At 42.0% G+C, this 14,146-nt stretch overlaps 1 protein-coding gene across 8 annotated transcripts in view; it reads left to right on the forward strand.

Annotated features, from left to right (window-relative positions):
• Window positions 1-14,146, forward strand: part of PTK2 (protein tyrosine kinase 2) — a 253,294-nt gene that overhangs the window by 100,752 nt on the left and 138,396 nt on the right. For all 8 annotated transcript variants that reach the window (XM_082674402.1, XM_082674406.1, XM_082674405.1 and 5 more), the window contains one exon: window positions 7,809-7,896. In XM_082674402.1, coding sequence (XP_082530528.1) covers window positions 7,809-7,896 — 88 coding nt within the window. The remainder of the gene's footprint in view (window positions 1-7,808; window positions 7,897-14,146) is intronic.

The raw sequence follows: 14,146 nt of genomic DNA on the forward strand, positions 1-14,146 counted from the left end.
CCTTTTCCAGCCTTTCTGTCTACAGAGCCCACTGCCCGCCTGGTACAGTCTCTGTCCCTCAGGGACTCCGTTGTATTCACTGCTCGGTTCTGGACGTGCCAGGTATATAGTAGGCACCCAGTACAAAATATTTTAAGTGGAAGTTGAATCAGTGATAATGAAATTATCAACTAGGAACTGAACAGGACTAGTTTACGTTAGTAACAGTCTTCATATTAACACGCTTCTTGCTGTGTGTCAGACATTGCCTGAGGGGCTTCATAACCTGCCCGTGGTCACACAGCTTAAATGGGTGGCAGAGTAGAAACTGGGTCCATGCACCAGCTCTTTCTTTATTCCTGTGTTAGGTACGTGACTGCAAGAAACAGAACACTGAGACCTCCTCAGTCCATGGGTGGACATGGGAGGGTAACTGCAGCTCTGGCTTTAGTTTTGAGAAGTAGGATGTTAATATTCAAATGAAAGTGCCCAGATTCATCAGAATAATTGGATATTAGTTTCCATTCCTGTGGGGTTTTTGAACATAGATTTTTCTTTTTTGCAGTATCTGCTATAATATCTCTTCATATTGTTAAATAAACCTGAGATCTAAACTTGTTTAATGGAGTCTTAGTTCTTCTAAGACCTCGACAAGCAGCTGCAGCACACACATTTGGTCGCAACTGTCTCAGGCAGGGTGGCCTTACAGAGATGTCATGACGTGTCATTGGGGAAAGGAAGGGCTGATTTGATAAATGGCTATCCTCGTAGGAAGAATAACAACAAAATTAGAGCCTACCTTGAACAATACACGGAAATCCACCTGAGATGGGTTAAGTTTTAAAAAAAAAGAGAGAAAGCTTAATGGAAAATATAGTTGAATGTGTCTTTGGCTCTAGAGTAGGAAGGTTTTCTTAATACTCCAAAAACATTCACTCTGAAAGAGGAGAATAATAAATTTGACTTTAATGAGGTGAAAACATTCTGTTTATCAAAAGATGTTTTTTCAAAACTGCAGAAATGGTAATTCCCTGGCGGTCTGGTGGTTAGGACTCTGTGCTTTCACTACTGAGGGCGCGGGTTCAGTCCCTGGTCAGGGAACTAAGATCCCACAAGCTGTGAGGTACGGCCAAAAAAAAAAAAGTGCAGAAACAAGTTGCAACTAGGAGAAGATATTCTACTGATCAATATGGAGTCTCAAATTGGCATGAGACTTGAGCTGTTTTCATAAAAGAGAAGACAAGTTTGACTAGTAATCACAGGAAGACACTATCGTCTTTCTCAGTGCTCAGGGAAGTACGAATCTAGGCCATTAGATTCCATCTTACACTGTCTGGTTGGCAAAAAGTAAGTTGTCTGACAGAATTAATAGCAGGAGAGGTTATGGATCTGACAGGATCTTGCCTGCCCTGCTGGGGAGAATGTAAATTGGTAAAAAAAATTTGGGAAAATGGCATAGCATCCTCATGACATGCCCTTCTATCCTGCTGTTCCACTTCAAGTTCTGTCCTCGAGAGACTCTTGCATTTCTCTACTAGGCTAGAGACCCAAGAACGTTCGTAGAATAACCAGTGATGGTTAAGTCAGTTGCAGAATATTCACAGTGGAATGTTACACTAGTCAAAATGAATGATCAGGGCTTGCAACAGTGTGGATAAATCTTAGACAGATACCATCGTGTGACAAAAGGCAGTCCCAGGATACCTGTGTGACTGCACTAAATAGCAACACCATTGAGTTGCACGCATCAAAGTGGTTACCTTCGCGGGGTGGGGTGGTGCACCACGCGGCTTGCAGGATCTTAGTTCCCCAAGCAGGATTGAACCCGGGCTCTGGCAGTGAGAGCGTGGAGTCCTGACCACTGGACCGCCAGGGAATTCCCTAAAATGGTTACTTTTTATGTGAATTTTACCTCAGTTAAAAAACAAAAAGTCCCAGGAGATGACATACAGCATGATATACTTTTACAAAGTAAAAACAAAAATAAACCTAAGAATATTGTTGGGAACACATCAGATGGGTAAGACAATATTGAACATGTAAATAAAGGATCGGGGGAGATGCGCTGTCTAGAGCCTCTGTGAGGAGAGCACCCTGCCCCCTCCCATCCTCTTAAGGGCCCTCAGGGACTTGTGTGGAATCCTCGGGTCCTGAGGCAGAGCCCGAGGCCACTGTGCTGCGTGCACAGGCACGGGCCCTGCTTCCTTCCCAGTCTTTCAGGGACCAGGCACTTGCTCATCTGTCCCTGGGGTCCTGGGAGATCTCGGTTAGGTAGATCGTGTTTGCTAGGATCTTGAGTCAGCCAAAAAAGTTTGAATTACAGTACCATACCTAGTTTATAGTGTAGCAAAAGGTATCATGCAGTTTTGAGAGATTTCTACCAAACAGATTTAAACTTTAAAGTTTTGCACCTAGATAATTAAATTCTAGTTAAATTTTGATAACTAAATTTTGGTTATCTGGAATCACCTACATGGACTGGTCTGACTTCTGAGCAGGTTAATCAAATATTAAATGGCCCAGTCCTTTTGGTGTAGGGTTCAGGGCTTTGAGAGCCAGGTCTGAGAGGAGGCTCTCTTGGCATTTGAGAGAGAATTGTGGGGCTTCTGCAGAGCAAGTGAAAAAGAAAGTCCTTTTCATCGTTATCAGATGTGGTTCACATTCTCCTGCTCACGGCTGTTGAGCAGCTCCTCTCCTCGCTCTGCAAAGGGATGATTTTTTTTTTTTCCAGACCTTTGCAGGAAAAAAAAAAGTCTTTTATGTAGAGGAAAGGTTTCCCTTTTCAAAGATGACAAAAGAAAATGACTAATGATAGCTTAGGAAGTTTTAGATTGGATTTTGATAGTTGTCTATGTTATCTTGAAATGACATTCCGTGTGCCTATACTTTAATTTGAAAAGCTAGTCTTTCATTTTAACACTGAATTCAACAAGAGTTCTTTAGAAGATTTAAAGCAGTAAGAGAGTAAATAGAGGAACATTCTGACAAGTTTGGAAGTGACCCCTTTAAAAAACAGGACGGACTTCCAAATTTGCTGATTTATTAATTGAACATTTATTGGATGCTTCTGCACCAGACACTGACAGCACAAAGATGAACAGATTTCTGGCCGGTCTGTGGCTATACAAGACTGATGTTTATTGACCAGGCTGGTTTAAAACTCGTTCTGGTGGTTATTTGTTATTACAGCTACAGAATAGTCAGTCTTAGGTATGTGAGAATTTCTTTTTATTCTCAATATGTATCAAAAGTTGCAAAAACAGTACACAGAAATCCTGTGTACCCTTCAGTCAGCTTCGCTAAATGTTAAAATCTTACTTAAACATAGTCCAGATATTGAAACCAGGAACTTAACATTGATACAATACTATTAACTAATCTACAGACGTCATCAAATTTCACAGTTGTCCCTTCTCTGGCCCAGGATCCAGATCAGAGCACCCTGTGTCTCAGTGTCCTGTTGCCTTCTCTAATCTGGGACAAGTCCTCAGGCTGTCTTTGTCTTTGATGACCTTGACCCTTTTGAAGAACACTGGCTGGTTGTACCGTGTTCCCCAATTTGGGTTTGTCTGTTTTTTTTTTTTTTTTTTTCTCATGATTATATTTAGCTTATGCATTTGGGGAAGAGCACCACAGCCAAGGTGTTGGTTTTCTCACTGCATTTTAGCAGGAAGTCTTCGATGATGCTATGACTCATTTTACTGGCGGTTTTAACTTGGATCGTTTGATGTAAGGTGGTGGCCAGGTTTCTCTGTTATAAAGTTATTATTTTCCCCTTTGTAGTTAAGTAATATCTTCTGGGGATGTACAGAGACTGTGCATATACTCTGTTTCTCATTGTATTTTCACCCACTAATCTCAGCATCATTGGTGATTCTTTTTTGCAGTATTCATTACTGTAATTTTTGCCAAATGGTGAGTTTCTGTTTCTACCCTTCCTTCTAGGGTTTTTAAATTGGAAGTCTACTGTAAGAAAGAGCTGTCCACACCACACTGTTTATGCGGGTCATCTGTGTAGTTCTGTGAAATTGTACTTTTGTTTATTTCACTACTCACAGTCTGACCAGCTAATCCTTCTCCTATCAGGGTTATGAGATCTTCATCCAGCTCAACTTTTCAAAAACATTTCCTGCCCCTCCCCATCAGTAGTCCGTTAGCATGTGGGTATCTATCTTGGTGCTCATAGTTGGAGGTAAGACTGAGGAAGTTAGTTGTTGGTGGCATTAATGTTAATATATTACTTAGTAGAAGCAAAAGGATGGTTTTATTTGGGGCATGTTGTAGTTTGCTGCTCAGAAATCCATGGAGTGGCCTAGAGCAGAGACGTGGAAATGTGTCAGGACACAGCCAGGCTCTTAGAAGAGCAGCAGAAGTATGAGGAAGATGGTGAGTTTCACGGAGGAGAAGGGAGTGGCGATGCTGGTGCGAGCGGGCGGATAGGCTGTGGGCTTCAGGTGCTGCGGTTTAAGGACTGGGGTGAGGTGTTTGGACTGAATTAAAGTGGGAGGCCTTGAGCAAAGTTTCCGTAGGGTTGTGAGGGGGAATATGCTAGACGGTAGTGGGCTGAAGCAGGTACGATCTAAAGACCTTGCCCACCCCCGTGACCAAGATCAACTTACGTTCCTCTCTGTTTCTAAGCACAGGTGCCTTCTCTTAGTTTCATTCTGCCTCTGGGCATTCAGGCATGTTGAAGTGGAATCCCAGGTCTGCCTCCTAATAGCTGTGGCACCTTGGCAAAATTACCTAATTCCCAAAATTCGTTTCTCCCCCATCTATGCAAATTGGGTGAAATAGTAACCTGGTCACTATTTCTGGCCAGTCCCCTCCTGGCCTCCCTTTGGTGCCTGTTGTCTGCCCTACCTAGTACCACCTGGCTAGGCCTCAGTAATGTGATGTTACTGTGCTGGCCATGGTGCCCCTGGTGCTTCCTTTCTCACTGGGATGAGCACCACCACCATGATGAGCAGAGGGTCCTGTGAGATCTGCAGGCTCCTGATCCCACGCCCCCCGGAAGCCCTGTTACTCACTGCCCTCGGTCAGTGACTATAGCTGCATTTGCCCCAAGCACCCTCTGGCCTCAGGGCCTTTACACATCCCCCCCCCGCCCCCCCGCACATAACTGCATAACTCCCTTCCTTTAGATCTTCCTTCAGGTATCACTGAGTCAGAGTGACCTTCACCAGCTCCCTTTATAAAATAGTGCCTCATCGCTTGTTACTCCCCTTATTTGCCTTTATCACATTACCTACCACCTCAAAGATACTTATGTGTTTGCTGTCTGGCTTCCATCACAAAAGTAGAGACTCTTTGAAGGCTGGTACTTTGTGCCTGTTTTACTCACTAATGTCTTCCCAGCCTCTCGAATTGTGCCTGTAGATGGTTAGTGCCGAAGTAAATCTTCGTCGAGTAATGACTGATGAGGTAGATAAACCGTCAAGATGGTTGTGATGGTGTGCAGTGACAGCTCATTCACTTCTCCTGGCGTCCTGATCAGGAAATTGAGGCACAGAGAGGTGATGGCAGACAGTGAACGAGTGATGGAGCCAGAATTCAGGCGCAGGCGGTCTTGATCCAGAGCCCACATTCTCTCTGCTTCTGTGGGGTTGTTGCTGATGAAAAGAAGTCATCTGGTTAAAATGCTGCTCACCATTTCTGTCATATCCTGAGTAGTCCCTAAACGTTAGTTGATGTCATCATCAGGATGCTGGATGCTAAGAGCGTGGAGGTGGAGCCAGGCTGCCAAATGTTTGACTTTTGGACCAGTTTTTTTTTTTCTTTAAACCATTAAAATGGAGTAACATTAATACCAAAGCCTCCTGCAGCCTGTTTGATCCTGGAGCTTCCAGCCTGGGAACTGGTTGCTTGCTTTTGCCAGCATTGTTCACCTGGTCTGCTGAATGTAAATAAGTACACTTTTGTTCTTTGATTATTATGTTGATTAAGAGAAATGGTTCATATAAGGTGCCTGGTAAGTCCTAAACTCAAAATAAAGGAACCCTGTTGTGCTTCTACAAGTAGTTGCCCAGTGTAAAGTATCTGCGGTGAGTTACTGGGACCCCTTCAGAGAGCAGAAGTACAGTGGAACCTCATTGTTTGGCAATTGTGGCTTTTAATAAGACGGACACTTAAAAATCTCAGCAGAACTTGTGTATGTGTATCTTGCATTTTTTCTGCCCTTAATTGAACCAAAAGAATTGTACTGATTACTTTGCGTTGTTTTCCCTGTGAGCCTAATACATTTTTAAAAGATCAGTTTATGAAACTTGTAGAAAAAATTCGTATCTTTATAACCTTTGTGTAGGCAAATATTTTATAAACAAAACACTAAGATAATTTATTAAAAAGAAAAGGAATAAATAGGACTGCATAAAAATCACAAACTTTCTTCCTCAAAAGATACTGTTAAAATAAAAAGATTTTTAAAATAATTTTTAAAAGGTACCATTAAAATAGTGAAAGGCAAGCCATAGAGTGGGAGAGGATATTCACTAAGTCTAACAAAGGCCTTACGTCCAGAACATGTAAAGAATACCTACAGGGCTTCCCTGGTGCAGTGGTTGAGAGTCCGCCTGCCGATGCAGGGGACACGGGTTCGTGCCCCGGTCTGGGAAGATCGCACGTGCTGCGGAGCGGCTGGGCCCGTGAGCCATGGCCGCTGAGCCTGCGCGTCTGGAGCCTGTGCTCCGCAATGGAAGAGGCCACAATGGTGAGAGGCCCACATACTGCAAAAAAAAAAAAAAAAAAAAAAAAACCTACAAATCAGTGGTGGGGTGGGGTGGGGGTGGGGGGACGACTCAGTAAAAAAGGGACAAAAGCTTTAATAGACACTTCACAAAAGAAGATAACCAAAAATGGTCAATTATCAAATGTAGAAGTGCCCATTTGTGTTACTCATCAAGGAAGTACTAATTAAAACCACTGTGTACTCTTGCTGTAAATATCAGAGGTCCTAAAATGAAAAGGTTAGAAGTACCAAGTAGAGGTGAGGAATAGTGGAACCAGAGCGCCCCGTGCTGCTTGTGGGAGTGTACATTGGTACAGCTCTTTACCTTACTCTTTGGTCACATCTGCGCTGCCTAATGTGTGTGTTCGTTAGGATCCAGTGATGATGCTCCTGGTCTGCATCCAGCAGAGATGTGTACATATGTTCACCAAAAGGCATGCATGTGAGTGTTCATATGGGTGGACACACACATACACAGAATGAGGCACAGAGAGAGCATTCTGGTGAAATTCGTTTGTTTTGACCATTCTTGAAGTTTGGCTTCCTGAGCAAAATTACTTTTTTAGAGGAATATAAAGAGTGCTCGTAGCATTATTCTTAATAGCCCCAAGTTGGAAACTACTCAAACAGCATCACAGTAATGTGGATGAATGATTGTGGTCTATTATACAGTGCAGGACTGTCAGCTATGAGCAAACTGCAGTTACTCGACAGGGAGGAGTCTCACGAGCATATTGGTGAATGAAGGAAGCCAGACACACGGGAGTACATCCTTTGTACCTCCAGGCATGCAGAGCTCACCTCTGGGGAGTGGAAGGTGGTGCTGCCCCTGGGCAGTGGGGCTGGAGGGACTTCTGGGCGCCCTGTGGGCCTCTCATTAGGCTCTGTCTCCTGCAGAATCCTCGAGCTGTAGCATACTCACATGCACGTTTTTGTGCTGGAAAAAAAAACATTTACATTGACGGATTAATTGATTATATTTTAACTTATTTTTAAAATAATATTTCAGAGTAATTGGCAGTGCCACACTCAAAATAATTTTGTAGACTATGAATTGAGAAAATGACTTATTTCTAATTGCTTGATTTTGTTAATTATTTTTTAGATATGAATTGAGAATTCGTTATTTGCCAAAAGGATTTCTAAACCAGTTTACTGAAGACAAGCCAACTCTGAATTTCTTCTATCAACAGGTACAGGAGGATGCTTTAATAACATTTTTTTTCTTTGTTTCCTTGAATCCTATTTATTTCATGGTTTTATTTTAGAATTAGATTACACCTAACATTTGGGAGAATATAAATTTGTCACCGTAGGGCAGTGAGATTCTTATAATTAGTAAGAAATTATGAATTGTTGACACTGAATTTTTGTATGCTTGGGCAAATCTTAAAAGATACTTCTTTTAAGTAGAGACAGGAAGTCCTAAGTGACACAACCATTGTTCTGTCTTTAATTCAAGTGTAATTATGCCTGAATATCAACAAATTTGTCAGATGTTTATTCAGAGCCAACTATACCCGTATAATCTCAATAGCACTTTGCACAACAAAGCAGAATTGACTTTTTTACACTAAAAGGAGCTTTCTTTTTACCCCGTGTTAGTTAGACAATAAATACTTGTGGCATAAATGAACCAAAACAGTTTTCCAGTCAAATAAATGTTACTTGTAAGTATTTGTGAAGAGTTTAAAAAAAGTCTAATGAATATCAGCGAGACATTTGTACATACAATTTTGCAATTAAATACGCTGGGAAATTTTTTATTTTAATAAAATTATTCATTAAATGTCTATTCGGGGTCAAGAATGCAGAAATTAATGACATAATCTGTACTTCTAAATTCCTCAGTCTAGTGGATTGCCTGTAAACAGCATCTTTGTGTTCAATCCTGTGCTGTTTGTAAGCACAAATGGTGTGGCCATGCCTGGGCGGAGGTGCTAACACAGGGGAGGTTTGGGGTCCAGGCGGCTCCCCTGCAAACCGTCCTTTAACGCAGCGGTCTCCAACATTTTTGGCACCAGAGACCGGTTTCGTGGAGGACAGTTTTTCCATGGAGCGGGGAGGGTGGTAGTTCAGGCGGTGATGTGAGGGATGGGGAGCGATGGGGAGCGGCAGGTGAAGCTTTGCGCCCTCCTGCCGCTCACCTCCTGCTGTGCGGCCCAGTTCCTAACAGGCCGTGGGCCGGTACCAGTCCACGGCCTAGGGGTTGCGGACCCCTGCTTTAAGGAGTCTCCAACTTTGTAGGTGAGGAAGAGAGGTACTTTAGAAAACGTGGTGCATTTAAATCTGAGCTAAAATGATTTGAAAGGAAACGGGTGAGAGAGATGGGACCACATCATGTAAAGAGAGGGTTTTAGGTTTTCTCCTGCAGATAATTGGGAGCATTTATAGAATTTAAGTAGCAAATGTCATGATCAGAATTTTTTTTTAAATAAGACCACCCTGATGTGATGTCTGTACCCGGGATGGATTGGGTCTTGAAAAGGCTGTAACCTAGTGGGGGCTTGTCACCCATTTGGGCAGGAAGCTAGAAAGCTGGGAGGTCCAACGGTGTGGTAGGAAGCAAATTTAGTGGATGGATTTGCTAGGACTAGAGACTGAACGAACTGGAGCATGAAAATGAAGAAGAAAGAGGCCGACGGCGTCAACCCAGTCACTCAGTGTCAGGAAGGAGAAAAGGTGGGCGGGATTCGGTAGGAGGGCAAGGTACATGGTTTCATTTCTCTGTTGAGGTAAGTGGATATTCCTGCTTTTAAGATCCAGCCTGTGAGAGCAGCATCCAGCTCTTGAGATGTTTTCTTGTCCGTGAAGTAGAAGTCATATAGGAAATGTAAGGTGTTAGGTGAGGTGCTTGTGGGAACTTTTGAAGATTTATAATAATACGGAGTCGAATGGGAGAGGGAGTTGCGTTCAACGAAGCAGAGTCCTGTTTGGACTCCAGCTGAGCATGTGTGAGGCCTACTCATTACGGAGCGGTTTCAGTTTACAGGCTGCCTCTCTTCTGCGTCCCTGCGTCTGGCCCTCTAGCCGTCTGCCCAGCTTCATATTTTGGTGAAGGAGGTGACAGAGTTTAGTTAACGGATGTATTTATATTGTATTCTTCTCTCGTAGATGATCTGTATCACTGGTATCTGTATCTATATCCATGACTCCTTTAGTGACATTGATTTCCAGGATGCATGAGACGGGCCTAAATAGCTCTCAGTTATTCCTTTTTATAATTTCTAGGCTAACCTAAAAGTTGGCAACTTTTATGTTCCTTTCACACTGTTACTAGGTTGTCCTACTTTTTCCTTTCGGAAGACCTTGCTTCTGTGTATATGATTAAAAGCTAGCACACGTACCGGTGTATCCCACATTTCCTCTTACTAATAGGACGTATCTTACTGCAGTCTGTGATTCGGGTGAGTGGCCTCTATAAAGCCCGAGAGGTGTGAGGTGTCGTTAGCCCGCATACTGTGCCTGTTCTGCATCTCACAGCTCTGTGACTCCAGGTGCCTCCCTTAGTTTCTTCACATGTAGGTATATAACACCTCCTGCATAGGGTCTTTATGTTGATTAAGTGAGGTCTGATTGTCTACCATATACCTGCCCAGTAACACATGGAATTCAGTCTGTACACAGTGCCAGGCTTTAGAGGATTCAGCGTTTCCACTTGGGTGTCCCAATACAAATGTGAGCCGCACACTGTGGGATGGGACACACCTCTTCCTTCCCATGTGCTCTGTATGCAAACCTTCCAGCCCCTCCACCCCACCTTCTGGTTTCATCCATTTCTAGAACTTCTCTTCTTCAGCCTGTCCCCTTTTAAATATTTTAAAATTGTTAAATCTTATGTTACAGTTTTAGAAAGTCCAGAAAATATTCTAAAACGTCACTTAAATTATCTGTCCTAATAATTACTTTCATTTTGTGTATGCTTTTATAATATCCTACCAAGTACTTGTAATTTAAGGGAAATAGAAGTGTGGTCATAGTAACACCTCTTTCCCGTGTTGATGGCCGGTGTTACTGCTTATCCAGGCCTATAACTAGTGAACTGCGGCTCTGTTCATGGGTATGGAAGTTGTGATGTTAAATGCTACTGTTTAAAACAGGCCATATAAAAAATAAAGCGTGTAATATAGTTCCATTTATGTGAGAAAAATGTACATTTATTTTACCCTCATCTGACAAAGTTTTAGAAATAGTATGATTTTTGCATTGCTGCTTTGGCAAGTAATTTTATATTTATTTGACTTCTTGTGATAATCTTCCAGTGCAGAGTCTATCCTGGTCTGTGCATGGAAGTTCTAGAACTAGAATTTCTTTCTTTCTAGAACTATTAGAGGTGATCCAAACGTTATCCTACCCAGGCAGTACCCAACTTGGGAACAGATTTAATTTCAGTGTTGAAAAATCAATTAGGAATTCAGAACTTCCTCCTATTTAAACAAACATGCCAAAAAAAAAAGTATAAATAAAAAATTGGCCCTTCAGCTATTTATAGCCAAAGTCTTTTGAACTGAGAATGCAGCTGAAATATCTGTAAGAACTTGTGTGTGGAAATTTTCACCAAATTCTGAGAGAAATTATTTTATAAGAGCCTCAGAATTTGATGACACCCATTATTTAATTTTAAAGTTATTTAATTTTTGATGCAAATATGTTAAGATGCATACACATATGCATACATCTAATTTCACTGAATTCCAAGCTAAATTGATCCACTTTTAAGGGGCTCAGGTTTTGATGACATGTTTAGATTCTGTAACATCTGATACATGTGTTCTTTCATCTGATACATGTGTTCTTTAGTAAGGTGTGATACTTAGTAATAAAATGAATACCTGTGATCCCACTGCCTAGAGGAAGAGAACATGCCTGATGTTTCCTGGCCCCATGTCCCTGTGACACCCCCCCATCCCAACCCCTTCACTCCAGGCAGACAGCCATGGTCCTGCGTTGTGTATTTATCTTCCTCTTACTTTTGTTTGCTGGTTGTCACATTTTACAGCATACGTGTGCCCACCTCAGTTCTGGCCTTAGGACAGAAGCTGACTCTAGCTCTCCCCTGAGCCCTCTGCATTCCATCATTAGTCTGAGTAGGTTTTTTGGTTTGGTTTTGTTCGTTTGTTATTCAGCTCATAGAAGCTTTCAGAAGACTTGAAAAAATATTTTATTCAGCATTTTTAGTTGTTTTCAATGAGCACTGTGGCCAGGACATTGGGTCCACTATGTTGGTAGAAATGGAAGTGATCACATAGGGCTTTAAAATTTTATCCCTTTTGGTTCATTTCCACACTAATTTGCACTGTGGTTAGAGACTGTGGTTCATTTGAACTCGTTGTTCAGACTCTTTGGACTTGTTTCATCGTCTTGCATGTTGAGATTTTGCCAGGGGTTCAGCTTTGCTTGAGTGAACGTGTCTGCTCTGGCTGTGCAGTGAGCTCGGTAGATAGCCATCAGTTTGAGATTGTTCACTGTGCTGTTCGCAGCTCCCGCGTCTCTGTTCTCTTTCTGCTTGAAGGATGGTGTTGCTGGGAGCACCGCGGTTCTGGTTCAGAACCACATGGGAGTCGTTCTCCCTCGGAACTTCGGCGGTGTTCTCTGCCGTGTACGATCCCTGTGGCTGCTGTTGAGAAATGGCTGTCGTAGTCTGTTCATCTGTCTCCTCTCTCTGGGTGGCTTTAGGATCCTTACTTGTCCTCAGTGTTTTGCAGTTTTATTACAAACTAGGTGGGATTCCCACTTATTTTTCCTGCTTGATCTGTGTTGTGTGGCCAGGACCTCTGGGTTCCTGTCATTTTAATAGGTCCTGGAGATGTCTTCATTGGCGTCTGCTCAGATACTGCCTTTTCTTCCTTCTTAGTTATTCCTCCTGAGATTTCAGTTGAGATCTCCATCAGAACTTCTCAGACTGTATCTATTGACGCCTCTTTTTTGTTCTCAACTCCTGTCTCCCTGAGATCTGGATTCACAGAAATCTTTCAGATCACCAACCCCCCTCAGCTGTGGCCAATTTGATGTCTAGTGCATTTGTTGGATTTTTATTTATTTTTCAAGTTTTATCTCTCATTCTTCAGTCTGCCAGGCCATCTTTTGTGGCCCTTATTGTTAACTAATTTTTCTGTCCCCTCCTTTTTTTTTTTTTTTATCATTTCCGATGGGGTTGATGTCTCTATTCTGAATCCAAATTGTAACATCTGGGGTCCGTGGGCTTTACAACTGTTGGTGGTGACCCCCTGACTCTTATTCACAGCGGCTTGTTTTCTCGCATGTTTGTTATGAGCCTAGTGTTTTGTTGACCTTCATGTGCGGGGATCTTGAGGGTCTACCCGGGCAGTAGTGCATACTCCTGAGTGTTATCTGTTGTTTCTGTTCTGGAAGAATCAGTATTTTTATTACTTTGGTTCTCTTATCAGGATAGAAGCAAAAGAATTATGTTTCGATTTCCTCTATACTAGTTCCATCCCATGAAAGAGAAAGAAAACTTATAATAAACTACCTTAATTTTATTATTCCTTACTTTGAAATTTCACCCATGCGCACTACTCATCATGCCCCTTGTTTGGATGGAGTCATGAGGAAAACAGCACGCCAGTGGGTGTATTGAGCGTTGGGTTCCTGGTGGGAGATGGTTCTGTGGATGCACGTAGTTTCATTCAAAGATGTCCTAAATGTGACTACCAGTGTGACATGCCACACATGACTCACTAAATGTTTTTGACCCATTTCAGAATATTCTGAAAGATATTAATCAGCACACTCTAAAAATAAACTAGAATCTTGTTATAACTCTATTCACTGTAGAGCAGGTGTCTAAAAAAATAATTTTTGATGCCAAAGCTAATGGCTTATTGTAAAGCAAGAAAAGTGTGTTTTGCCTTGAAGTTGAATTTTGCCTTTGCCATATAACATTTCATTCTTCTTTATCTCTCGGATTTGTTAAAGGTGTATTTGATTGGCAACCTTTTGCAAGTAGTAGTGGCCGTTAGTTTGAAGGGCTCTGTCCATGTTTAGTGAAGAAGTTGTCGTATTAACTAAATGTGCATCGATGATGCTGAGCTTGTGTAGGACCCATTTGGTACCACTGACGTTTTCAGCCTCGGAGATGCCTGTGTCAGACATGAGGTTGTCATTGTTTTCTCCTACAAGTATATTAAGGTTTACAATGAGTATATCCATTGGTCTGCTCTCAAAAAACGTTAACTGTAACATAATTCGTGGTTTATTTGACAAAAAAAGTTCCAGTGGGAAGCTGAAGAAGACATTGAGTCCAGCACCCTAACTTTATGGTTTGGAACCTAAACTGCAGAGACGTGTGAGGGGCCAGGGCACACTTATATTTTGTTGGTCAATCTTTCTGTTATTTTACTCTAATTTTTTATTTTTACATGTCTTTATTTAGATAATTATATTATCAGAAATGATTTCTTTAACTGTAGTTTCTTGGCCATA

The sequence above is a fragment of the Grampus griseus genome (assembly GCF_964374135.1).
Source record: "Grampus griseus genome assembly, chromosome: 17".
NCBI classification, from domain to species: Eukaryota; Metazoa; Chordata; class Mammalia; order Artiodactyla; family Delphinidae; genus Grampus; species Grampus griseus.